This window comes from Aspergillus fijiensis, assembly GCF_003184825.1.
Source record: "Aspergillus fijiensis CBS 313.89 unplaced genomic scaffold BO72scaffold_35, whole genome shotgun sequence".
Classification (NCBI taxonomy): Eukaryota; Fungi; Ascomycota; class Eurotiomycetes; order Eurotiales; family Aspergillaceae; genus Aspergillus; species Aspergillus fijiensis.
Window position 1 is genome coordinate 305,467 of NW_024469011.1, and position 24,118 is coordinate 329,584.

General features: G+C 53.6%; 9 protein-coding genes and 1 non-coding gene across 10 annotated transcripts; 3 read left to right on the plus strand and 7 right to left on the minus strand.

Annotated features, from left to right (window-relative positions):
- Nucleotides 1–280: 280 nt before the first annotated feature.
- BO72DRAFT_165812 (glutamyl-tRNA(Gln) amidotransferase, subunit A) lies at nucleotides 281–2,589 on the minus strand. Its single transcript, XM_040939344.1, has 2 exons — nucleotides 949–2,589; nucleotides 281–882 (listed from the first exon to the last, which is right to left on the minus strand). Exons 1-2 carry the CDS (start codon nucleotides 2,372–2,374, stop codon nucleotides 377–379), a joined length of 1,932 nt encoding a protein of 643 aa, XP_040799690.1. The 5' UTR covers nucleotides 2,375–2,589; the 3' UTR covers nucleotides 281–376.
- A 210-nt stretch (nucleotides 2,590–2,799) lies between these two features.
- Nucleotides 2,800–4,651, minus strand: BO72DRAFT_165804 (uncharacterized protein). Its single transcript, XM_040939343.1, has 2 exons — nucleotides 4,066–4,651; nucleotides 2,800–4,003 (listed from the first exon to the last, which is right to left on the minus strand). The coding sequence occupies exons 1-2, from the start codon at nucleotides 4,533–4,535 to the stop codon at nucleotides 2,902–2,904; spliced, it is 1,572 nt and encodes a 523-aa protein (XP_040799691.1). The 5' UTR covers nucleotides 4,536–4,651; the 3' UTR covers nucleotides 2,800–2,901.
- An 884-nt stretch (nucleotides 4,652–5,535) lies between these two features.
- Nucleotides 5,536–5,626, minus strand: BO72DRAFT_t178. The gene has a single exon. It is a non-coding gene; the product is annotated as a tRNA-Asp (tRNA).
- Nucleotides 5,627–7,220: 1,594 nt separating this feature from the next.
- On the minus strand, nucleotides 7,221–8,766 carry BO72DRAFT_407890 (putative short chain dehydrogenase). The gene is made up of 3 exons (XM_040942367.1): nucleotides 8,338–8,766; nucleotides 7,945–8,283; nucleotides 7,221–7,806 (listed from the first exon to the last, which is right to left on the minus strand). Exons 1-3 carry the CDS (start codon nucleotides 8,557–8,559, stop codon nucleotides 7,495–7,497), a joined length of 873 nt encoding a protein of 290 aa, XP_040799692.1. The 5' UTR covers nucleotides 8,560–8,766; the 3' UTR covers nucleotides 7,221–7,494.
- A 1,946-nt stretch (nucleotides 8,767–10,712) lies between these two features.
- Nucleotides 10,713–12,619, minus strand: BO72DRAFT_165856 (phosphatidate phosphatase App1 family protein). Its single transcript, XM_040939345.1, has 2 exons — nucleotides 11,493–12,619; nucleotides 10,713–11,443 (listed from the first exon to the last, which is right to left on the minus strand). The coding sequence occupies exons 1-2, from the start codon at nucleotides 12,522–12,524 to the stop codon at nucleotides 10,835–10,837; spliced, it is 1,641 nt and encodes a 546-aa protein (XP_040799693.1). The 5' UTR covers nucleotides 12,525–12,619; the 3' UTR covers nucleotides 10,713–10,834.
- A 1,344-nt stretch (nucleotides 12,620–13,963) lies between these two features.
- BO72DRAFT_407897 (branched-chain amino acid aminotransferase) lies at nucleotides 13,964–15,652 on the minus strand. The gene is made up of 2 exons (XM_040942368.1): nucleotides 14,495–15,652; nucleotides 13,964–14,436 (listed from the first exon to the last, which is right to left on the minus strand). The coding sequence occupies exons 1-2, from the start codon at nucleotides 15,461–15,463 to the stop codon at nucleotides 14,251–14,253; spliced, it is 1,155 nt and encodes a 384-aa protein (XP_040799694.1). The 5' UTR covers nucleotides 15,464–15,652; the 3' UTR covers nucleotides 13,964–14,250.
- A 338-nt stretch (nucleotides 15,653–15,990) lies between these two features.
- Nucleotides 15,991–17,622, minus strand: BO72DRAFT_432810 (acyl-CoA desaturase). Its single transcript, XM_040943178.1, has 3 exons — nucleotides 17,514–17,622; nucleotides 17,094–17,446; nucleotides 15,991–17,027 (listed from the first exon to the last, which is right to left on the minus strand). The coding sequence occupies exons 2-3, from the start codon at nucleotides 17,317–17,319 to the stop codon at nucleotides 16,036–16,038; spliced, it is 1,218 nt and encodes a 405-aa protein (XP_040799695.1). The 5' UTR covers nucleotides 17,320–17,446; nucleotides 17,514–17,622; the 3' UTR covers nucleotides 15,991–16,035.
- A 785-nt stretch (nucleotides 17,623–18,407) lies between these two features.
- BO72DRAFT_381862 (elongation of very long chain fatty acids protein) lies at nucleotides 18,408–19,518 on the plus strand (the record flags this gene model as incomplete). The annotated part of the gene is made up of 2 exons (XM_040941446.1): nucleotides 18,408–19,071; nucleotides 19,124–19,518. The coding sequence occupies 2 exons, from the start codon at nucleotides 18,408–18,410 to the stop codon at nucleotides 19,516–19,518; spliced, it is 1,059 nt and encodes a 352-aa protein (XP_040799696.1).
- A 2-nt stretch (nucleotides 19,519–19,520) lies between these two features.
- Nucleotides 19,521–21,315, plus strand: BO72DRAFT_165886 (uncharacterized protein). Its single transcript, XM_040939346.1, has 2 exons — nucleotides 19,521–19,774; nucleotides 19,842–21,315. The coding sequence occupies exon 2, from the start codon at nucleotides 19,986–19,988 to the stop codon at nucleotides 20,847–20,849; it is 864 nt and encodes a 287-aa protein (XP_040799697.1). The 5' UTR covers nucleotides 19,521–19,774; nucleotides 19,842–19,985; the 3' UTR covers nucleotides 20,850–21,315.
- A 495-nt stretch (nucleotides 21,316–21,810) lies between these two features.
- On the plus strand, nucleotides 21,811–23,826 carry BO72DRAFT_469956 (lysophospholipase family protein; the record flags this gene model as incomplete). The annotated part of the gene is made up of 3 exons (XM_040946989.1): nucleotides 21,811–21,856; nucleotides 21,911–22,574; nucleotides 22,632–23,826. 3 exons carry the CDS (start codon nucleotides 21,811–21,813, stop codon nucleotides 23,824–23,826), a joined length of 1,905 nt encoding a protein of 634 aa, XP_040799698.1.
- Nucleotides 23,827–24,118: the final 292 nt, after the last annotated feature.

Consider the following 24,118-nt stretch of genomic DNA (forward strand, 5'->3'; position numbering starts at 1 on the left):
CGGTGAGACAAAAGTCACCTGCCGACTGAGACATCATCGCCTGTCCTCCTCATCAGCAGCAACTTCCACCTCAACCTGTTCATCACCTTACTCACTCTCCACTCGTCAGACAAGACACTATTTATTCTTCTCCAGTTATCAGAAACATCTAAAGCATGAGCAGCAAGAGTCTTAGTCTTCAACATGAGCCCCGGGTATCAAGTCTATTATCTATATAGTCCTTCTCCCTTCAAGCTACCTTACAGTATACTGATCTCTTCCTCCATCTTCCAAACACACCACAAACTCACAATATCATATATATCAACCATATTTACAGATGAGAATGAACAACTCACCAAGGACGGACCCCGCCCGACCCCTGCTGACAAGCATGCTAAAGCAAAACCTCCCCACCCACCATCGTTCCCCCCGTCAACGGCCTCGCAATGATCCCGGCCTCCAGCAGATCCTGCGCCAGTCGCACGAGCAACCCATCACAGCCCTTGGCGGCGATCACATCCACGGTGACGGGGAACTTCTCGTCGTGGTTGGTGATGCTGCTGTACGCGGCGACCTCGCCCACGGGGAGGACAAAATCCGGCACCTCGGCCATGTTGGAGATGCGACTATTGCCCCATCCCAGCGGGGCACCGGGCAGCGAGCGGTAGAGGTTCCGCGCGGCCCCCGCCTCGGGCCCCGCCGACCCCACGTACACCATCAGCGACGAGGAGCATTGCTCCGGGTCGGCCACGCGCTGGAGGTAGTTCGACGCCATCCAGTCCATGAAGATGGTCTTGTTGGTGATGGCCTCGTCGAGGGCGGAGGCCGGGTACGCTTCGGACCAGTTCCACCGCGAGACGGGGACGGGGTCGACGAAGGGGAGGCGGCCGGAGTGTTTTGCTTTGGAGGTGTTAGTGGTGGTTTGAGAATGGATTGGTACGGTTTTTATTGGGCATGGGTGCTTACCTGCATAGTCGGCGTAGAAGGGATCCCGGACCAGCGAGATCTGCTGCTTGCTGATCAACATGGCGTAGGTGAGGTTCAGCAACGTCGGGAGGGTGACGTCGGAGGGGGCTTCGGCCGGTGGGTTGGCCGTCCAGTCTGCGGTCAGGTTCAATGGCGTGGTGGTCGTGTTCAGGAAGGCGGCCAGCTTCTGCTGGAAGTCCAGCAGCATCGCGTCGCTGGCGGAGTCGTTGGTCGTCGGGAAGCTCAGCGTGTACAGCGTGTTGGGGTACTTGACGGCCTTTCCGCTGAAGGAGGAGTAGTTGGTGCTGTACAGCGCCTGGTTGGCCGTGTCCCAGAGGTACGGGTCACGCGTGAGGAAGCCCGCCGTGTCGAGGACGGGGGATAGAGACATGACATTGTCGAGCGCTACGAGGCCGTGCGACGGCCGCGAGCCAAATACTCCCTGGACTTCGGCTGGTCCGCGGATGGAGCCGCCCGTGTCGCTGCCCAGGGCCAGATCCAGCCAGTCGTACGAGGCGATCGAGGCCCCGGCCCCGGATGAAGAGGACGACGGGTCCTGATAGCCGTCCCCGCGAGGGTTGAAGGGCGCGTGGAAGTCCACCCAGTCGGCCGTGGCGGTCTCTCCGTTGGCGAACTGCGAGGGCTTCTGCAGGCCGACGATGATTCCTCCGGCCTCGATGATCCGCGAGACGGCCGTGCCCGTGACGTTGTTCTCGCCGTACAGATTGTACCATGCCCGGTTGCCGTTGCTCTGTCGGACGCCTGCGAGGCTATAGATGTCTTTGATGCCTACCCGGACGCCGGCCAGTGGTTTGTCTTCGGTCGGGGTGTAGTAGAGCCGAGACGGCACACCCACTGTGACTGATGCTACGCCCGCGACCTGGGCCGACAGAGGCTGGAATGTGCCATCGGGCTTCTGCAGAAGAGGCTGGTTGAAGGCTCCGGCAAAGTCGCTGTATAGACGGTACACAGGGTACAGCTTGCCGGTGGTCTGCTCGATGAAGTACGGACCTGATGCAACCGATCTGGATTCGAGGGGAACCACAACACTCGTTTGGCCTTCTTTCAGCGAGGTGATGTTGGCAGAACTGTGCCGGCTACTACGGACAAACACGGCGTCGAGGAATGCGTCCGTGAACACGTCATCCTTGGTCGACCATGTGGAAAAGAGTGAGGATAGCGAGGACAGTTCGGTCGTGTCCTCCTGCACGACAGTCACCGGGGCAAACCCATTGACGCTTGGGACATTGGACAACAGAGCAGATGAAACGGTCACATTCCCAGCGGCATATGGGGAAATGAAGTAATCAATGTCTTGAAGCGTGACAGACATGCCGGTGGATACCAACCGCGCTGCCACAGAGCCGATCAATCCCATCAGGCATGGCGCAGACAGGCCTAATGCAGATCGCGGGAAACGAGCCATTGAGGAAAGGAAAAGCCGGTTCAACCGGTGGAATACAGATTAGAAGAAGGTATGTCCAGCTAGCTACTCATGATTAAGGTCTCAGCTCCCTATTTATAATGCTCCTCCCCTCCATCGCAAAAGTTTGCTGCGCCAAGTCAATAGAACGCAGCCGAGGATGGAGGTGTCTATGCCATGGTGCATTTACCCCACCGAAATCGGTGTCTGTTTTCGTACCTCCACTCTGCTGGGCCGACCATCGACCTCATTGGCGACCCATTGAGGATGCGATAAGTGTTTGGGTCCATTACACAGACTGCCAGGTACGTTGCAAGCAGCAACATCTCAATCTTATCAGTTGATGTGTTGCGATGCGGATAAGATGATAAGATGAAGCTTGATGATTGGGCGGGCGGTCGGGTGCAACCGAACTGCGCCCTTCGGTTAGAAACAGAAGAGTATGGGGTGGAGCTGCCATCGGCCCGATATCTGCAGCCACTGTTTATCAGGAGAGAGAGGGCTACATACACCTCTACACGCGAATTCCCTCACTCGTCCTCTGACCATTCCTCTTCCTCCCACTCCCACAACGCAGCCGACTCATCGTCGGGTTCATCAACGTCCTCGGCGTGCGGGATCAACTCGTCAATGCCCCTGATCTCTCGCAGCTTGGAACCTTCGCTCTCTTTCAAGGACAGTAAGCCATCGATATGCTCGTCGTGATCCTTGCGAAGACCTCTTTCGTAGCCCCGGATAAGCAGATACTCCAGATTAGGCGGCAGGTGATCGGCCAGCTTGAAGTCTGACGATCTGGCTGAGTCAACCCCTCTAGCCATGTATAGCAGAGTCTTGAGTCCCAGGCTCACATGGGTCAGGGAAGTGAAATTCCGCAACGAGCCCTTCTGGTCCCACAGCTCGTCCGGCGGCGCACCCGTCCAGCTATGATGCGCCTCTGACCGTCCGCCGTATGTATCAAAATCCGGCTCCGTGTCCTCATCGTCATCATTCCAGAACTCACTTATGTTGGCCTCGAAATCCACATCAAGAACCTCTAATGTCTCCCTGTGCAAGAGAAGCGTCTGGAGGAAAGTCTTGGGGTTCTGCATCGAGCTGCTTCCGTCCGAGGAGGCCCTTCCTCCCAGGGAAAACTGAAGCTCCCTGAGACTTTTGCACGCACAGATCACCGACGCGAGATACATCGTGTCGACGGCCGAATGGTTGATGCGGATCCGGCTGATGTTGGACGAATTCGGCTCGAGCCCGGGCTTGCCATTCTCGTCCGTGCACAGGGCATCAGTGCCGACGGTCTCGATGGCCGGAAGCCGGTCGACGAGGGCGAACATCCCGAGGAAGTCCATGCTCGTGTAGAAGCGCTCGTCGTCCATCCACCCGCGGCCCGCATTGATGAAGTAGACGTGGCGCAGCCGGCGCAGGAATGGCGTCGCATCCCTCTCGCCGTTCGCCCGGCGCAGGATGTAGTCCAGCGGAAACGCCACGCGGTTCTGGTTCGCGAACCGCCCTTCCGTGTGATAGAACCCCGTGTAATTGAAGAAGGGCTGCACGAGCGCCATGGACTCCAGGTCCGGGGCCACCGAGACGAGCAGCGCCGCCACCGCCTGAACCGCAAAGATCCCGTGCATACCTCGATACCTGGACCCATCGTCAGCCCCACCTTATTCTTGCTTGCTTGCGGAGAAGACCAGGAAACTCACGTATAATTCCACTTCCCGTTCGCCCGCTGCTCGGACGACTGCATCAGCATGTTCATGACCTGCGCCGCCAGTTTCGTTCTGTGTTCGTCTGCATTGCTCTCGTCCACCCCAATTGCCCGCCGCACCGCCGCCCACAGCAGCCCCATCATCCCGGTTTCCTGCTGCAGCTCCGCCTCCCGCTCCCCTAGCTGCTCCTCGTACGGCACGTGCGCCTCCACCGCCCCCTGGTACTCAATGTGGCGCACGTACCGGCCCAGACTCGGCCGCCGGAGGATCGCCAGTAGGAGATCGAACGCGCGGTCGAGGTTCTTGCCCGGCTGCACGCGGACGCGCCGGAACTTCTTGCGGGTGGGGAGGTCGCAGAGGCGGTGGAAGGTGCGGCAGGTTAGAGCGAGGGCGCGGCAGTCATGGTGGAGGTGGGAGAGGATGTGCAGGTGGATCTCGTTGGGGAGGTGGAGGAGGGAGGGCATTCTGGCCTTCCAATGGAAGATTGTAGTTGGATGGTAGATGGATCACGGCGTGGAAAATCTAGAGACTGCTACGTATGGAGAGATGCGGGCTCCATATATGTAGAGGATTGTGATAGCTAGTGTACCGAGGGAGTAAGTCTAGAGTCTATTAACTTCCCAGGCAGCGCAGTGTTGCCTGGTTCGGTTGGGGGGTGTTGTCTTTGCCAAGACGATAGCAAGAAGTGGAGAAAATCTAGCGGGATCTGGACCGCGAAGCGTGGGTGGGATTGGTGGGTTCCTGATATGATTCAATTGAATCCACAAAGTTGAGCTGCTTCAGACCCTGGGTCGTGAACAAATAGTCAAAATTTAGCCAAGTATCAAAAGTCTCTGAAGGATCCGGTTATCCTTCTGCGCATCTATGTTAGTCTGCTTACTAAAGCTACATCTGACGAAGCAGATAGAGCTGTATTATTCAAATCATACTCCCCGCATTAACCAATCTCCCCAAATCCCCAGGGAAAGTCAAAGTACATCAGAATTCAAGCTGCAGGTTTAGGGTTGTGAGTGCAGCATGGTGCATTACTGGTGGCATTCATGTTGAGCGAAAATATTGTGCAGGTCATTGCTATGCAGCACATGTTCGGCACGTCTGAGTGTCTCCCTTGATGCTCAATTATCCTCAGACCTTTAGAGACGAAGGACAGCTGTCATACGGGGGTGGCTTACATACTTAGCGACGTAATCGAACACTGTCTATTATCATGAAAATTCGAAGTTGAGTCTCACAGCATTTTGGCCATAGTTCGCAGTACGCAAGCGGAGCAGCCGAAGGTCAACCCTGCTGCTACTGCTGCTGCTGCTGCTGCTCCAATCCAGAACGTAGTTCATCGCATGTAGATGCCTGCTCTGCACATTCGAATTACACCCCACCCCCAATTCAAGACGCAGCAAGACACTCATATTTCCCGCAGCAGGTACCCCGAGCCACGGGGGAAGGGGGGGAAAATAAAAAAGGAATCTCCCCGACTGGGAGTCGAACCCAGGTCTCCCGCGCTTGTTCTCGGGCTGAGATTGACAAGCGGAAATCATGACCGTTAGACCATCGAGGATTGTTGATGTCATTTGCTCCTCCTTTTGTTCCTAGTGAGTGATTATGACAACGGATTAGACAGCTCCTTGCATCCACTGATCCGTTGAATATGATCAACTTTTTACTGGGGTTGGAGGGTATCCCAGCATCTGGATCTTCCTGGCATGGTAGCTCCCGTCTGGGGCTTTTCCGAGAGTAAGAGTCCGCGCATTTATGCTTATTGCCAGAAGTTTCGTGGATGATTTGATGTAGACTCGGGTTCGAGGCGAAGGCTGCACAACTACTGGTGATTCGCAGGCCCGCCCTCTTCTATACCGGTACAGTACATTGTATATTGTACCTACAACACCCTGTGAATCTACGACTGGGTAATCATGGGGTGATAACCTTGATTGATTCCCACCGCAGACTCGATCGCATCACCTGAGCCCTAACGATCACACACACTGGAAATCAAGTTACTACTTACCATACGCACCCGACCAGAGAGCTATACCTGATGTCCGGGGTCCCATATCAACAACACAAAAAGGATTCAAGTTGGATTGCAAGACCGACCCCAACCAGCCACAGCCGCATGCTAGTGTCCTTCCTCGCTCCACGGATTTCCACCTAGTCGGTCAGACCCGCAGGTGATCCCCACGAGCCAGCACGCGTAGACCGAAAGATATATAGATACCACATCCACGTGAGGACCTTGTTGTATGTACAGCAGCGTGCATAATGGAAGGAGTTGGACATACCACCCACCACCAATCCGACTCCTTTCCACTAACGCATATGCTCGGAACATTCGATCTGGGGTTGATGCATTCGTGCATACACAGGGCTAGACAATAACCCCCCATCGGGTAAATCCGTGTCTGGGAAGTGGTCGAAGCCACGAACACGAACGAGGGTGGCTTTAACCGGAGAGAACACTTCTAGTATCTGTGGGTGACGCTGGGTACAGTGCTAACAGTATATACTCGAATGGGCTTAGCGGGCAGTGTTGCGCCGGTATTCACCGATTGAGATCCCCTTGGTGTCTGGTCACACTGCACTGAACCAACTGACTAGCTCGCATTCTACTATATTTCGAATAACCCAACTGACCACTGTGTTCTCCAGAATCGAACACATCCTGGAAGGGTCGGCCTACACTAGGTACTTATAGACTATATTAAATATCTTACCGGTTATAGGTGATCCTCCGTGACGTCGATGATACGGGGCTGATGTCATCCTCCCTGACTGGAGTATGCTCAAAATCCAACCCGTGAGGAGGGATAACGGGGTAGGGGGCAAAAGTGATGTGTAGGCTGAGTGCGGGTGCGGGGCACAGAGTTTATTTCCCCAGATGGAAGGGGAACCACTCTTCTCCCATCTGGTTTGCAGTGGTTGGCTTGGCCTGTTATCTACCAGGTCGGGTACTAGAGAATCTGGCAGATGATGTGCCAATGGATAAGGTGGGTGGGTCATGTGCACCGGCATCCAGGCTGACATGCCAGATCGGACGCTAAGTGGGTGGGTTGATCTACAGTACAAGTAGTAGGTAGTAAGCATGGTCCTCTAGAAAGGGATAACCCAAGAGCCAAGAGCTCAATTGCGAACACGATACATGAATAATCCCCAGATCAAAATGATCAGCCTTCATTAGATTATGGTCAGACCACTGTGTACATATGTAGTCATACTAGATACATCCCTGCAATGATCTAAAGTTGAATAACCCAGACACCAGTGACGCTGAACAGGAAAATGAGAGATTTTTAGTTTCCCCCCTTTTAGATGTTGTGCGTCAATGTAAACAATTATCCCCATCAATCAACGCTTCGCTCTTACAGATGGACGCCATGCGACACAGCAACACGAAACACATAGAAAACAGGCAACAAGAACAGACATCTACCACGCAGCGTGACCGCCGTCGATGCGCAGATCGCTGCCCGTCATGAAGCTGCTGGCGTCGCTGAGGAGGAAGACCGCCGCGCCCCGGTATTCGTTGGGCGTGGACAGTCGGCCCAGCATGTTGTGCTTCGGCCACTCCTCACGACGCTCGGGGAACTGCACAAACAGCTGCTCCACCATCGCCGTCACGATATATCCCGGGGAAATCGTGTTGACCCGGATGTTGTACTGCCCCCACTCCATGGCGAGGTTGCGACCCAGCTGGATCACAGCCGCCTTGCTGGCATTGTACGCGGGACAGATGAGACCCTTTCCAGAACAGTCAGCGCGGGAACGTACGTGATGTCAAGATGACAAGGGGGGGAGACTGGGTGGCGCGGTCTTCCCCACCCCACAGAAGAAAAAAAGCGGGGAAACTGGGAGAAGTCACGTCGAACAGGCACATACCCGATTGGCGATTGTACCACTCATACTGGCAATCAGTGCAATGCTGCCGCCGTTCCCAAAGCGAATCATCTGCTTCGCGACGGCCTGCGCGGTCATGAACACCCCTGTAACGTTCACCTCGAACATCCGGTTCGAGTCCTCGGCCGTGTACTCCAATGCAGAGGTCTCCTGCTGGATTCCCGCGGCGGCGACCAGTCCATCCATCCGGCACTCCGTGTTGGCGATAGCCTCGATGGCGGTGTTTAGCAGCTCCGTGTCGCGCACGTCAATGCGACGGTAGTGTAACTCTGTTCCCAGTTCCTCTTGCGCGCGTTTCTGGATGATGGCGAACTCGGGGGACTGGAGGGTCTCAGGTCAGATTGACAGCTGGTTATTTTCGTAGTGCAAACTCACGGGTTCCTCAAGACGGTCAAGCGCATACACCTTGGCCCCGGCTTCGAGCAGAGCTTCGGCCTGCGTCAACCCCAATCCGCGGGCGGCTCCGGAGACACAGACCACCTTCCCAGCCAGGCTGAACTCGGGCATCCGCGATTTGGAGCCGAGAGCTGGGCCATCTTGCACCGGGACAGGGACCGGAGCGGGAGCGACGTCGGTGGTCTCAAGGGACAGGGACATTGTGTAGTGTACGTGAACTGTCTGGGAGAGGGAGAGACAGGAATAACTTTGTAGAGGCGTCGTAGTTTGCTGAAAGCTCGGGTGATTCACGCAGACGACAAGGTTGATGGGTTGGGGACTGGAAGGTGATGGGCGCCGAAGCTTCTTAAATAATTCACACAATGACTCCAGGAGTTGCCTCAATAGGAAAGCAGGACAATACCCGGGGCCTAGTAGTCCTGGCAATGGGGGAGGGGGAAGGAAGTCATGAGGACAAAGCAGAATCCGGAGAAATAGTAATGGCAGCGAGGGGAGCTGTGGCCCGCGGTCCAGACCCGGGGAATGCAATGCGTGATCGGATTTGGGCCCAGTCCAGCAGTCGTGGCAAGTGTGAAGCATGGCAGCCATTTCCGATCTGTGAGATGAAGCACTACCGTACACGAGACAGAGGTACCATTCCAGGTTCCATTCTACAGGAACTATAATTCACATAGTAACTTAGTACGAACAGGGGGCCGCAGGATACAAGACTGACGGGTTGATTGATAAGAACAGCTAGTCAATGCCCACATGGATGGTGTTGAATCATGATGAAGTAACGAACTTGCCGCCAGACTCTTGTTTCTTCTCCCGGAGGTGGCCATACTCTCCGCGTAGCCTCCGCCAAGCCAAAGTCACCATCCCAAAAAGCAGCAGCTCAACCGGATAGGAATGACGACTTTGGTACAATATCCATAAAATAGTCCCAGTTACCCCAAGAGCAAGTCCCAGACAAAGTGTATAAAGTACGGAGTAGAGCTGTACAACACAGTGGATATCTCGGGTTACCGAATCCGGAAACCCGGGGGAGGAGGCAAGGCCGGGCTATACGGAAACGAAGCACCCTTGGAATGGTCACGAGGGTAGGTAGGTAAGTACTGGGGCTGGGCGGTTCTGGAAGCTCGAATTCAATCAGTTTCGAGGGTTCTGTCGGCGTCTGGCATGGCATGGCTATTTCGGGCGAATATCTTCCTGCCAGCTGGTCACGGGGTTCCTTCTTCAGATCCCTTCCAGCCAATTATTCCTGTATTTCACCCCTGTAAAGTTGATTTTGCCTGTAGTATGAGTAGGTGTTCACATTCCACGGCAGCCAAGCCCTTATTGACATACACATGAGACCCTGTACTGTACCTGGGACCTGGGGACTGGACCTGGATTGTTTGGCTGCAGCGGACTGTAGCCCAATAGCGGCTCGGTGTGCCTGGACTAATTGATATAAATAACGAAGTGGTGTACTATACCATCCACTCCAGAATATTCGAATGAACCACTCATCCAAATCCACAGTGTACACAGTATATATCTCACACCCCCAAAAACAAAACAGGAAGAAGATATTGCGTAGATCCGAATCGGCCAGCCGAATAAAGCGGAACCCCCAACCATGGGGCGTGCGCAGGTGACCCAGCCCGGGGACCCGCTTTCCCCAGACTATTTAACAGAACGCATAACGCGGCGGGGAGGGGAGGGGTTGGAATTGGATGAGCTTTGTGCTTTCAAATCATCAATAAAAATAAGCTATCATACTTGTTAACTAACTTACTACTCAGCTACCGGTACATTCCTCTTTTTCCCATCTGGGGAACCCGGGCCCAGCATAATCCCCCCTCGGAACCTTCGGACCCAATCTTGATTCATCAATTGCAGTACTGTAGCAATATTCTCACCTTCCTTCGCTGGCTCCAATTCCCGGACTGTCGCCCCCGATACCGTACATACGTACCTGATCCCGTGAACAGGAAAAAAATTATTCTCACCGTTGGAGTTTGCGAAATCCTCCCCAGGTTCTGGACAAGCCCGCCGAGAATAGCAACGGGTGGTCCGTGCCCTGCAGCCGGCGAAGACCCCCCCCCCCTTGGCCAGATGTACGGTACGGGCAGTACGTGTGACCAGGAAGGAGATTACTCACTCAATTCTGAGGTGCAGGAAAGAAGCGAGATCTCGTCTTTCCATCCCGGGGATCCATTTAGAAGCTCCTCTACCATCTCCCTATCGTACAGTGCGAGAAGGTGACGTGTTTCCCACCAGGACTGCCAACGCACAATAGCAATGTCAATGCAGGTGTATTGTCTGGTGCTATAATAGCGCAACGGAAGGGACAGCAGGAACTGACGCGGATACCTCGCCTTAAGGATGCGACTCTTTCTTTCCAGGGACTGGAGGTAAGTAAAGACTCGAAGTAAAATCTATCCCAATTCATTATATGAGGTGTATGAAATGTACAGGACATTATAACATGATTCGTATCGACATGACTCTACAAGAACATGAATGTGGCCGTGAACATCGCCGCGACCAAGGCCAGCAGGCTCTGCGCACTAGCGGCCCCCCTCGTCGAGAGTCCGCTAGCTGCATTCTCTTCGGTGCCGTTCGCGGACCCATTGATCGAGGTGGGGTCATCCCCAAGCCCAAAGGGCAGTCCCTGGTAGCTGAAGGTCAGGTTCTGCGCAATGGACTGGTTGTAGCATTGGCCATTCGCGACATCCAGGTTGGTGAGGTCGTTCGGATGCAGGAAGAACATGTACTGCGATTGGTTCAGGTTCTTGAACCCGGACGTGTCGTACGGGAACTTGTCGCCCGAGTCGGTGGCGGAGGTGTTGCGGAGCCAGATACATTGAACTTGTCCGGGGAAATCGGTCACCATCTCGGGGTAGTCCCGCATGACATCGCTATTGCTGGTATCCGCGATCAGGATGAACTTGCGCTCGGGGAAGGTTTCGAAGACCTTCTTCAGCAGGAACTTGCGGATCGACAGGGTGGCCGAGACGTCGCTGAAATTAAGGGGACGTGTGTCGAAGGAGCCGCCAGGGTAATGGGTGTAGATGAACTGCATGTAGTTTCTGGTCACTTGCTCGGGGGTGGTAGTCTGTGGCAATTAGTATCCAAGACGTGCAGATAATAAATACCGAACTTACCAGGTAGTGGAAGTGCATGTCCGGGATGTTAATGGACCAGTTGCGGTAAAGGTCGGGCATGTTCTCCCACGGCGTGAAAGGACGCGCGAACGAGTTGAGCAAGCCTTGTTCCGGTTCATAGATCTTGGTGACCCGGAGGATGTCGTCAATGTCAGACACGATGGTAAGACCCTTGGGTGGCACCAGGTATGCGGTACTGTTTCCGATCGATGCGCCCTTCACGTAAGTGTTGAGTCTCTGGATTGCCGAGGTTTCATTCCCCGCGGTCAGGCCGTTGCTGTCAATCGGCACGAAGACATCGAAATCGCCTTCTACAGTTGTGTTGTACGGAAGAGTCAAGTCTTGCGTACCGCCGGTGGTGTTGGATGCGCCGCCGCCCCCGGGCTCTCCGCTGGCTCCCTGACTCGGTGCCGGCTCGAGATGGATGGTGTTCACGGCAACGTGCGGCTGCTGAACCACCAGAATCTCGGCTGTCAAATTGCGTGCTTGGGCCTGCTGGGACTCCGGCAGATCCTCAATACTTGTGTTCCCGAGAAAGACATTAGCCAGCTTGTTCAGGTCGGAGACGGAGGTGTTTGGCTGCTTGTAAACGTTCCCGTGGAAGCGGACGTTCCAGCCGGAGCTGGTCCAATTGGCGTAGGGGTCGATGTTCAAGACATTGGTGGGAAGTGCTGCCAATTGAGCACTGTTCAGGCCGAGAGAGCTCACGACAGCATCTCCCGTGGGGAACCCCTGGAAGAAGTTGGGCACCCCTGACGCAACCCACGAGGGAAGGTCCGACCCAAGCCCTGAGAGGACACTGTTGATGTCCGAATCAACATCACTCAAGATATTCCGACGTGCGACCGGTACGACTGGAGAAGGGTTGTACTCGACGGGTGAAGGGGTGATGACCGGGTCTGGCGGGGCGGCAGCGGCACTGTTGTCGTTGTTGTTGGTGTTGGGGAAAGCCGTTGGAGCGGGGATAGCGGAGGCAATTGAGAGAAGAGTGGCCTGCACAAGGGCCTGACGCGCAATGATCGACACCCTCATAGTTCCAAGCACCCAGTGTCGTTCAGCCGGAAATTCTTAAAGGCCTGAGATGGACAGGAAAGAGGAAACTGATCGAGGGGCGACAAGCTGGAGAATTAAAGGCGATCAACTCATGGATGGGGGAAAGAGTGACAGGTGACGTCACAGCATCGGGGATCGGGAGCTCCACCGCCACCGACCGGTTCATTGGATGGCTTGGCTCCACGCAGGTCCCTTTCAATGCAGGGTCCCTGGATTTTTCCCAACTGTCGCTTCGCTCACTGGCGTCATTTTCATTTACTTTCAGGTTGTTGGCACTCAATGTGAAATACTCATACGCCAGATGGTGCGGTGACACGTCGTTGCACGTGTCACTATCACTACGTCATAGGATTATGCTTACAGCGTTGACCAGCACATTACTGTCTAAAAGTCCAGGTTCTAACTTAAGTACCAATCCTTCAGTACTCTTATAATAGTAGCCAAAAATTTAAGGGTTTTGGTAATCTTCCGCTCGGGACTTGCAATAACACCAGTTCGTCAATAACATCAAGGGTTCCAGAAATCATCAGCAAGAAATCTGATATCTTACTGCCTCTTCATTATAAGGATAGTACATTACACATCTACTGTTCAAATACTCTCTATTTACGGGAGAGTAGGTCACATAGCCATATTAGCCGGCGAATGCGTACTATCATATGCATTCGACACCAACTCAGGGCATAGAGCGAGACTTCCTCCATATGAAAAGTACCTACTGTATGTACACTGGGTAGCAAAGCACAAATCATCTTCTTCGAATCTTCGAAGTCACTCAGTAAGCAATCCTCTCTCGTCCGACAACTCGCATTACCGTCTTAATCGTTAGGGCGGGCGCGCGTAGCGGATCACAAACGTTGGACGGAGTAGGCGGCATTGGCCCCGGCATCTAAATGGCCACTTCCTCGAAAAGAAGCGGCAGGAAAGTAATCAATTGTATTGACTAGATAGATACTGGCAGTCTGGAGTGGAACACTATACTACACTCACTGCCACTGGCACCTGTTCCAATTCGGGGATTTGTGGGTCTATCGAGGTCATGTAGGGCACGCGTGCGATGGAAAAAGGGCGTGCCAGGGCCCACTCCCGGCGGAATCACTGAAACTATAGACTCATCTTCCGTAGGGCGTGAAACACGCTATGCAATATCCATATAAATTACTGGTAGGTACTAGTTATATCCTAATCAGGTATTTTGCGCTGTCCGTAGAAGAAGGACTTCTCTTACAAGAACTACGGTCAAGCGACTGAGGCATCATCGCAGCCCTTTGTCAGACTGTCAGACGCCGTGATGCTCTCGCAGGTGATTGAGATTGCAGAGGCCAAATACCATCAGGGCAAGTGTGGCCTGTGAGGAAGGCTGTGGACTTTAGTGAAGTAAGATTTCACAAACACTCTCAGTATTCAACCTCATGCGCGTCCTGACATGTCCATCTACACAGCTCCGAAAGAATCACATTGTCCTAGCAGGCACCATCTTCGCCTTCAATGGCTCTCTGGGTGCTTCACTTCCCTCGGGAGCCTCGCCGACAATAGCACAGGTGGTATGAAGGTTGCAGCTGCCCGTCGATCAATTTCCTGGATGCGATATCTGCTCCTTCGACGAGGAAGCCCTCGCTGGGATCCCGCTGAGTGTGTTGTATCTGTCTACTACCTAATCTATTATAAGTTAAAACAAACTTTGAACTTCACAAGTGACCTCTACTTATTCGATATTCTCCCCCCTCTCAGCCACTACTCTTGCCCATTCATGCTCTACCCGCCCATACATCATATCCTCCAACCATCCCTTGAGCTTGCCCGTAATTTCCCCCGGTGTTCCATCCGGCCCAGTTGGGATATGGATGCCTTGTTGACGGTGGTGAATCAACGAGATAGGAGTAATGAACCACTAACAGAATGATCAGAATGCCCCATCCAGAGGTATAAACACAGAGCAAAAGACTTACCGCGGTACCAGCAGCAAACGACTCCAAGAGACGGTTCTCCGCCGCCGCCTCCAGAAGATCCCCGATGGTGAACTTCCGCTCCGAGACCTCCACCTCGCCCTTCAGTCGCTCTCTCACCAATTCCAGGCAACTGCGGCGGGTGACCCCATCCAGGATCAGCCGATCATCCAACGGGGCCGTGACAAGCTCCTTCTTCCCATCCTCCCGACGCTGCCAAACCACAAAGAAGTTACTCCCGCCGGCCTCCGTGCAGGACCCGTCCGGCCCATACAGCCACAGGATCTGATGGTATCCCTGCCGGAAGGCCTCCTGGGTCGCCAGCACGGCCGGCCCATAGTTGGCGCCCACTTTCGCATACCCGAACCCGCCGACCCAGGAGCGCACCGTGTCGTCCGGATTGGTGAGTAGGCGTTTCCCGCCGGCCGGGGTGTCCAGGCGAGCCATGTAGCCGACAATGATGTAGAGGAGGGCCTCCGTCGGCCGCGCGACGCCGAGCTGTGAGTCCGTCCCGATGATGGTCGGGCGCACGTACAGAAAGGATCCCGTGCGGTCTCGGGGAAGCCATTTGGTCCCGTCGACGGAGAGTAATGTATAGATGAGTTTCTCGAGCTCGTCGGGGTCGAATTCGGGAAGGGAGATGCGTTGGGCGGACATCAGCAGGCGGCGGGTGTTGCGGTCGGTGCGGAACATCCGCAGCATTCCGTCGTGGCCACGGTAGGCCTTGAGGCCCTCGAAGCATTCGTAGGCGTAGTGCAGGCACGAGGCGCTGGGTTCAAGGCTCAGAGGGCCGTAGGGCTTCAGTTCCGGCGCGGACCAGCCGCTCTCGGCGTTCCAGGATGCAGTGATCATGTGGTCGGTGCATATTGTCTTGCGGGTGCTGCTCAGGGTTTGGGCGTCTGGGACCTCGCGTGGAGCGGCTGTGAAGGTGTAGATCAGGCGCGAGGCGTCGAGCGGTTGAGAGGAACCCATGGCGGTGATGGTGATGGTGATGGTGATGGTGATGGTGATGGAGAAGGTTTTAAGCGGTGACTCGCAGCACAATGGCTCTTTCTGCTGCTCAGTCCCCTTTCAATGCATATATATACATGCTGGTCGTATCTCCACTGGCATTCATCTTCACTGTCCATTAGTTAGTTATCAGTATGTCTTGAGTAAGGCGTGTCTGCACGCCCTGGGGGTGACATTGAAGCGGCACGCCCTGTGGGTCATCGGTGGCACGCCCTGTGGGTCCAGCTTGGCGGCACGCCCTACACTACCGAACACTGGTTCTGTCCAAAGCATCTATGGATCTCTGAGTAGAGGGCAACTCAATCTTGTTTCTTGTACATGATCGTACACCGGCCAGAATAGGCGAGCTAGTACCACCACACATGCATTTGAGGCAAGAGGCTCAGACGCATTCAATAAGGAAAGATAACAATATTTGAGCCAGCTGGGTGAACGTTGCGGTAGCAAAATTCTCCAGGTAATGAAAGGCTCTCAAGACTCCTGAAACTATTGGGCTCACCTGGTTTGTTCCAACTATGCCATCTGCTTGTTAATCATGGTACCTCACGAGCAATGGCTACTCTCAAGGTAGCAAGCTTATTATGAGCTAGCCTGGAATGCAGGTGTACTCCTCCAGTAAACAGTTCAGTGGCATCTTTACCGATGGCATCCTCGAGTAACTGACTGCCTCCAGGGTGGTCAGGCATAAAGCTCGAAACATCATGGACCACCCCATCGATAGCAATCAGTGCCCGCCTCCCGTCTCTGGCTTGCACTATGTAGTCCTTCCATGAGAGACTTGGCAAGCCCTCCAATGGAACGCGCCAGTCCGAGGGCGACGCTTGGTTCGTCTGCGCCTGTCGCAGACGGCACTTGTCCACATCATGTGTAGAAAAACGTTTCAGGTCGTATGCAAGACCCATCTGCTCCCATAACCAGATCACCCACTTAGTTGGATCCCACTGCCACCGGTCCGCTCCATTGCGGTAGTCCGTGGGAAATTCATGGTGGTAATTGTGGTATCCTTCTCCAAGCGTGATGATAGCCGTGACCAGGTGATCGCGGGGAGAGTTCCTGTCATTAAATGGTTGATCCCCCATCCAGTGGGCTAGGGAGTTTACGCAGAACGTAGCCTGTTGAACTGCAAACATGCGGACGATACCGGCATTGACAAAGCCGCCTTTCCAATCGCCCCAGCCGAGGCCACAGACCGCGGTTGGGAACAAGAACACCATGGCCAGCAAGATGCCGCCGTAGTAGCGACGTTGCCACCGGACCACAAGGTCATTGTTAATATCAGACATGTCTATCCCGTGGTAGATCCTGGCGTCTCTCCTAAACAGGATCCATCCCATGTGGGAGTAAAGAAGACCCTTGTGGGCAGAGTATGGATCCTTGGCAGTGTCGGTGTATCGGTGATGCGTACGGTGACTGCGCACCCACCATTCGATCGGGCCCTGACCGGCACTGCTCCCTAATATGGCGAGGAATACTTTCAGTGGTGTGGTAGCACGGTAGGATGCATGGGCCCAGAGTCGATGATAACCTAGCATGTTTCACGCAGTCTCATTAATGGTGAATCAAGCAATGATGTGGAATGTGTGTTACCTACCGGCAGTGATGCTGAATCCCGAAAAATGGCCGAATACTACCGCAAAAATGAATGTCTTCGGGTGTAGAGGGATCCTCCGGACTTGGTACAGGCCATAGAGAGGAACGACCATTGTAAAAATGATTCCCCACCAGTCTAGACGTTGGTACCAGTTTCGTCTAGTCATCGGCTCTCTAGTGACATGTTCTTTCTGATTGTCATCAGGCAATGTGTTGATTTCTTCCATAATTCCTACTGCAATAATTGCGACAGAGGACAAATTCAAAAGTTGATGGTCATCGAGGAACTGGAAGAAATGCTTTCGATCATGCTCTGAGAGCTGTCACTCATCGTCCTCAAAATTGGCTGAAGCTCTGCAATAAAAACAATCTATCAGCTCCGAGGATTGATTACTGCCCAAAATCACCACCCTGTTCTGACCTGATGTGGCACAGCCGCTGGAGGAGTTATTTCACCGGACTTTGCTCTTGTTTGTACCGCCTCGACACAGCAAATGAGGGGGCTCTGTGGTATGCCAGCGACACCTATGGACATTGAATGTTCCGATTTGCTAGTATAAGCCATAGTTGACGATCGTTGGTTCATACCTAGTTTATCGCTCAAGTACGGTAGGACGAAATCGATGTCTATCCCGATGGAGCTCTTTAGAATTCAATGTCTATGTCCTTGAAACTGCCCTCGAGCTACCCAATGATAGGTGCGGAACAAGTCAGGGGAGATCTTCAATCTAATTTCGTGTTCAAGTGCTAGCCGAGCTTTAACAGTCCCTGTCTTCAAGAGAACGTACCATCTATCACCTTGGAAAGACCATCTTTTATGCGCCATGCCGGGTCTTGGGAGTATTGGCTTGCCATATGCAAGCTTTCGCCGTAGCGGGATCATAGTTGAGGGAATGAACTTATAAATATAGTAGAGAGCTGTAAGTTTCAAACTATGGCTCTGTTCCCAAGGCACTGTAGTAAAGAATGGGCAGTCAGCTGAAGCCTTGCCAAGGTATGAGATGGACATTCAGTTCAAAGTCCGGGGTCGGTTTCCGGTTCGGGCGGACTTCAACTCCCAACAACAATCCCTGATTCTCCCCCAGAATGCGATTGAGGCCTTGCCTTAATGACCCGACAGCAGTTCATAAGCTCTGCAAGGGTCCTGTCTTCCAAGCACAGAAGGTTGCTTCCGATACAGGATGAGCGATCCCATCATCAACAAGCTCCGACTTCGGTGCATGCGGTCTGCGCATCAAGTGGCTCTCAATCGTCACCCAGACCAGCACGCTCGCTCTTCGTTCACTGTTGAAAGTCTCTTGCACTGTCAGCTGCCATGCTGAAACCGCGATTCCTTCGACTTACACGACCACCCTTCACCTTATTCGAGTATTCCGATGCTTTTGGCTCAAGCCACTCCCTTCCTTTTCCCGAATCAGCACTCCGCTTCGGAAGATATCAGCTTTCTCCATCCTTGTACACATTCTCTACGGACCTGCGGACCTCAACAACAATAAGCGTCTTGTACATATCGGTCGTCATGTATTGCAATAAGATCAATGCGAGAGAACGGAGATCGTGGGCAATCAGTCGCACAAAGGTCTTCTCTAACTTAGTGATACTACACAATCTGATTCTGACGGCTTTCTCGGCCTGGACATTCGCCGCTATGCTGAAAACATTGTCTTCCGCATGGCCGGACACGCAAGATAAATTGCATATGAGCCGGGCGGCAGACATTGTCTGCCATGGGGGTCAGTTCCCGGGGCACGAATCATATGCACCGAGGTTGAAGTTGATCGTCTGGCTGTTCTATCTGTCAAAGCTATATGAGCCACTCGACACCGTGATCATTCTTGCTAAAGGGCGCCAGGCTTCAGCCCTGCACATATATCACCATGCTGGCGTCATCTTCTGGGGCTGCATGGGAGTACGATTTATCAATTCGGCCTCGATAATCGCCACACTATTCAACTCGGCTGTGCACACCGTGATGGTCAGTACTGTTACGTCGGATAATTATGCTATCCTGCCATATATGCTAATATGAAGACGCACAGTATACATACTACAGCATGACTGCGTTGCGCATCCTCGTTCACCACTCGACCAAAGCTTCATTGACCTTGCTTCAAATCATGCAATTCTTCGTCGGTAGCCTATTAGGCTTGTCGTCCGTCCTTGTGGAATATGATGTTCCCTTTTCTGGTCCTCCTTTTGAGCGACATGATCAATCGCCAAATACCCCTTTCAACATAACGCCACGGGGCTCCAAAGTACAGCAGTCTCGGGACATGAAGACAGTAAGATGCGTTAGAGATAGTAGTGAGGCTTATGCGTTGTGCCTTGGATGCGGGTTTGTTCTGTTCCTGATGCTATTGTTTTTGAAGTTTTACGTACAGTCTTATCTCCAGCACTGGCAACCCCATAAGAAGGCAGTGCTATGAGATTTGGAGTTCATGGGATAAAGATGAGTCGTGTAGTAGGGCGGAAGAAGAAAGTCCGGTTTTGAGTGCCAAGCATTGTTGTTAAGGCACTGGACATCATGGATCTTGAAATTAGCTGAGCAGGACAAATGAACGTGTTAATTGTCTTTGTTGCTAGTTGTGTGTGTGTTATGGGCTTGAACACTCAGAGTTGCAGTGCTTCCTTCTGCAGGAGGCCATGATTCTGGCCTGGTCAAGGCTCAGCCCCCACTGTATTGTATGACTTCCTTCGCTGCCTGCTCACGAGGCTGAGTCGGGGTCCCGAACAGGGCTAACTTTTTAAGCCTCCTTTGAGGGTCATTCTTCAAGATGACTCTATCCCTTACCCCTAGACTTTAAAAACTTCCTTCAATCGACTCTATATATTCTAGATTTATACCTCGAGGTCCTCCAAAGTACCACCAAAGAGATTCTGTGCCGAACTCGTTATGGCTCGGCGAACAAAGGCGGAATTTCTCCCCGCCCAACCCCCGGCCGACGCTCAATGCCACCGCATCGACTTTACCCAGTCCGACCCACCGCTGCCTGAATACAAGGACCTTTGCGCTGCAGTCATTGACAATGCATTCACCAAGGAGGAATGTGACGAGCTTCTTCGTCTAGCCGAGGCCAGCACCGTCCCGTCAACGAAGCCCGGGGACCGGACCGCCGCCGCCACGGCCGAACCCACCTGGGAGCGCGCCATGATCAACCTGGGGAACGGCAAACAGGCGCTCGCAGTGGACACCCGCAACTGCGGGCGGATCATCTACGACTCGCCTGAATTGGCCGACAAGCTGCTGGCCCGGCTGCGGCCCTTCTTACAGGAGCTGGGGGGCATCGAGGTGATCGACAACCAGCCCCGGGTGACAGGCCTGGCCGGTCGCAACGCCGTCTACCGACTCACCCGTCTCAACGAGCGACTGCGCTTTCTGAAATACGAAGGGGGTGAATACTTCCGACCGCACTGGGATGGACACTACCGGACGCCGGACGGGCGCGAGACCTCGTACTACACGGTGCACCTCTATTTGAATGGGGATGGGGAGCAGGATCGCGCGGAACTGACGCGGGAGATGAAGCGCCTGGAAAAAGGCGAGGGCGTTGTGAACTTGGACACGAAGGGATCTCTGCTGGGCGGTGCGACCTCCTTTCTGCCTCGGTTCGAGGAGAAGGAGCGCCATCTTCGCATCTTTCCCCGGACGGGGTCGGTGCTGGTGTTTCAGCAGAATGATTTGCTGCATGGCGGGGATCCTGTGATACGTGGGGTCAAGTACACGATGAGGACGGATATCATGTATCGAAGGGATTGATTGAGCGGTGGTGGAGATTGAACTGCGAGGCCAGTCATGGCTTGTGGGACGGATGAAGGGTAGCTTAGCTGGGCTTTTCGAGTACCTGAGGAGAGATGTTAATGTATTATGATGATCTCATATTAGATATGCTTGTGAGCAATGCAGAAGTGGCTTTGTTCGGGGCGGGGGGGGTTACCCATACTCGGAAAGGTAACGCGAGAAGTAGACTCGGGATGAAAGCAGTCGAACACGAAGCGCAGGCGGAGGAATGCCGGGGTTGGCCTGAAGTTTCTGGGGGGCGGGATTGCGTCAACCTACCCGAGCCGTCAGTCAGCCAGTGCCAGTGTCAGTGTCAGTCAGCCCTCCAACAAGGCTGCCCGCCGGCATCCGCCATCGCTTGCCGATCCAGGGTCTTCCCTTCAAGGTTGATCGGCCACCTATGCATTACGATATTATTTATTGAAATCTTCGTCAAAAGGCTCTTTTTCACAGAATTAGAGCCACATCAAGTCAAAATGCGCCTGCCTAATTGCCAGTGATGAGGGGGGGCTCCTCTGACCCAAGCCCAGAAGCTGTCTGCCGCTGTCCGAACCACAAACGTCCATTGACCCCGAGTAGCTTTTGCTTCACCAGGAACCATGGCTCGTAGCTGCTCGAGCTCAGCCACGGACGAGTGCGTCCACTACCTAGTATAGCACTTTCATTAGTACCGTGCGGCGTTCCAATTCTAGACACACCAATGAGCAGCCGTGACTCTTCAGCCTGCCTGCCAGCTGTGCCGGAACCCCCCATGTTCATCGGTGAATCGGTGAATACAAATACTTGGCTGACCTCGGGCTTCGTCAACACCCAAGACATCCTGCCCAACGGCAGCTCAGCCCTTTGATATATATCGGGGTCTGGCATTGCAGCGAATTCGACCTCTTTCACACGAGCTCTGCAGCTGTTGATGGCAGGCGGCTTGACGGTGATAGTCAATATGAAAATCACAGCTACGTTTCTCATTTTAGCGGGCTCGCTGTTCGGTACGTCGATGCCCTTCCATGACTATCCTCTTTTCTGGCTGATTATTTGAACAGGCGCGACAACTAGCGCAGAAGATGGGGCCCGCAAACATAAAATGCTACAGCGCGCGCTACCCAACGCCCCCGACGGCTACACCCCGGACAATGTGAGTTGTTCGGCTACTCGGCCTACAGTGCGCAGTGCCTCGACTCTCTCCTCGAACGAGACCTCGTGGCTCAAGACTCGCCGGGGAAAGACCGAATCGGCCCTGAAAGACTTCTTCGGCCATGTCACCATTGCAGACTTCAACGCAACGGAATATATCGACCGAGTCTCCGGAAACACCTCGAACCTGCCCAATATCGGGATTGCGGTATCTGGAGGCGGCTATCGAGCCCTGATGAACGGTGCAGGGGCCATCAAGGCATTCGATAGCAGGACGAACAACTCCACGAGTGATGGTCAACTTGGTGGCTTGCTGCAGTCGGCAACATACCTGGCTGGCTTGAGCGGCGGCGGCTGGTTGGTTGGTTCGGTTTATATGAATAACTTCAGTACCATTTCCCATTTGCAGACGTACGACGACGGCGACATCTGGCAGTTCCAGAATTCCATTTTCGAGGGACCAGAGGGAAATGGCATTCAGCTATTTGACTCTGCCTCTTACTATAGGGATATCTATGATGCTGTGCAGGGCAAATCGCGTGCAGGTTTCAACACTTCCATCACCGATTATTGGTGAGTGTACATTGCCCTCAGGCTAAGATTCGAGAGTCGCTGACCGTGATGTGCTAGGGGGCGTGCCCTTTCTTATCAGCTGATCAATGCTTCCAATGGGGGGATCGACTACACCTGGTCGTCAATCGCTCTGACCGATTCCTTCAAGAAGGCCGAGATGCCAATACCGATACTGGTTGCTGACGGTCGATATCCGGATGAGCTACTTGTGAGTAGCAATGCTACCGTTTACGAATTCAATCCCTGGGAATTTGGCACCTTCGACCCTACCGTCTACGGATTTGCGCCTATTGAGTATCTAGGGTCTCGTTTTGTAGCTGGGTCTCTTCCTCAGAATGAAAGCTGTGTTAGGGGATTTGACAACGCGGGCTTTGTGATGGGGACTTCATCGAGTCTTTTTAATCAGTTCCTCTTACAGATTAACTCTACAGCTCTCCCGGACTTCTTGAAATCGGCTTTTACGAGCATTTTGGAGGACATTGGACAAGAAAACTACGACATCGCGCTCTACACACCAAATCCTTTCTACCATTGGGCCAACAACTCGTCGCCAGCTGCAAATGAAACCATGCTCGACCTAGTCGATGGTGGTGAAGACCTCCAAAATATCCCACTGCATCCACTGATTCAGCCTGAGCGCCATGTTGATGTCATCATCGCGGTGGATTCGTCTGCTGACACTGACAATAATTGGCCGAATGGTACTGCTATGGTTGCTACCTACGAACGGAGCTTGAACTCCACGGGCATCGGAAATGGAACAGCTTTCCCGGCGGTTCCAGACCAGAATACCTTCGTCAACCTGGGCCTCAATACGCGGCCGACCTTTTTTGGCTGCAACTCGTCGAATCTGACAGGACCAGCGCCACTGATTGTCTACCTTCCCAATTACCCATATGTGTCTTACTCGAACGTTTCCACCTTCAAACCGGAATACGAAGAGTCGCAGAGAGATCAGATCATCCAGAATGGGTACGACGTTGCGACAATGGGCAACAACAGCCGTGACGCGGATTGGTCGACGTGTGTGGGGTGCGCGATTCTGAGTCGATCGCTCGAACGCACCAACACCAGCGTCCCGGATATCTGTAACCGGTGCTTTGACAGATATTGTTGGAACGGCACGACGAACTCCACCACACCGGGCGAGTATAAGCCAGCTGTTGTGTTCAGCAGTGAAGGCGCTATTGTGTCGCGTGCTGTATTTCTTGGTGCCTTGGCGGCAACAGTGACTGCGGGCGCTTTGCTGTAAACTTTTCTGGGTAATTCCTATGAAGCCGTGGCTTTGGTGGTTTCTTGATCATATAAGTCTTTTCGAACAGTACTAAGCACAGTAAAAGTTCTTGATAGCAGTATTGTGCATACATGCATGCAATGTATGGCTTGGATATCTTGTGCTCCGTACTCTGAATAGATCTCTGTAGATGATCGATGCGGATTGGCTGACATCACGTGCCGCGTTGTCAGGGGCAACCAGCCCCTCGACTTCCCAAACAAGCAAGGTCGACAACACGCGGCGGCGGGCAGGCTTGGTTGGTTGCTTC

Bases quoted from the DNA above. Each gene is read 5' to 3' on its own strand.
- BO72DRAFT_165886 (XM_040939346.1), top strand. From the start codon at position 19,986: ATGGCTCGGCGAACAAAGGCGGAATTTCTCCCCGCCCAACCCCCGGCC.
- BO72DRAFT_165812 (XM_040939344.1), bottom strand. From the start codon at position 2,374: ATGGCTCGTTTCCCGCGATCTGCATTAGGCCTGTCTGCGCCATGCCTG. The intron at 883-948 runs GTAAGCACCCAT...ACACCTCCAAAG, and splicing joins CTTCTACGCCGACTATGCAG to CAAAACACTCCGGCCGCCTC.
- BO72DRAFT_407897 (XM_040942368.1), bottom strand. From the start codon at position 15,463: ATGGGTTCCTCTCAACCGCTCGACGCCTCGCGCCTGATCTACACCTTC. The intron at 14,437-14,494 runs GTAAGTCTTTTG...TCATTCTGTTAG, and splicing joins CGTTTGCTGCTGGTACCGCG to TGGTTCATTACTCCTATCTC.
- BO72DRAFT_432810 (XM_040943178.1), bottom strand. From the start codon at position 17,319: ATGGAAGAAATCAACACATTGCCTGATGACAATCAGAAAGAACATGTC. The intron at 17,028-17,093 runs GTAGGTAACACA...GAAACATGCTAG, and splicing joins GGGATTCAGCATCACTGCCG to GTTATCATCGACTCTGGGCC.
- BO72DRAFT_407890 (XM_040942367.1), bottom strand. From the start codon at position 8,559: ATGTCCCTGTCCCTTGAGACCACCGACGTCGCTCCCGCTCCGGTCCCT. The intron at 8,284-8,337 runs GTGAGTTTGCAC...GAGACCCTCCAG, and splicing joins TTGACCGTCTTGAGGAACCC to TCCCCCGAGTTCGCCATCAT. The intron at 7,807-7,944 runs GTATGTGCCTGT...TGTTCTGGAAAG, and splicing joins GTGGTACAATCGCCAATCGG to GGTCTCATCTGTCCCGCGTA.
- BO72DRAFT_165804 (XM_040939343.1), bottom strand. From the start codon at position 4,535: ATGCCCTCCCTCCTCCACCTCCCCAACGAGATCCACCTGCACATCCTC. The intron at 4,004-4,065 runs GTGAGTTTCCTG...CGATGGGTCCAG, and splicing joins AACGGGAAGTGGAATTATAC to GTATCGAGGTATGCACGGGA.
- BO72DRAFT_165856 (XM_040939345.1), bottom strand. From the start codon at position 12,524: ATGAGGGTGTCGATCATTGCGCGTCAGGCCCTTGTGCAGGCCACTCTT. The intron at 11,444-11,492 runs GTAAGTTCGGTA...TAATTGCCACAG, and splicing joins ACATGCACTTCCACTACCTG to ACTACCACCCCCGAGCAAGT.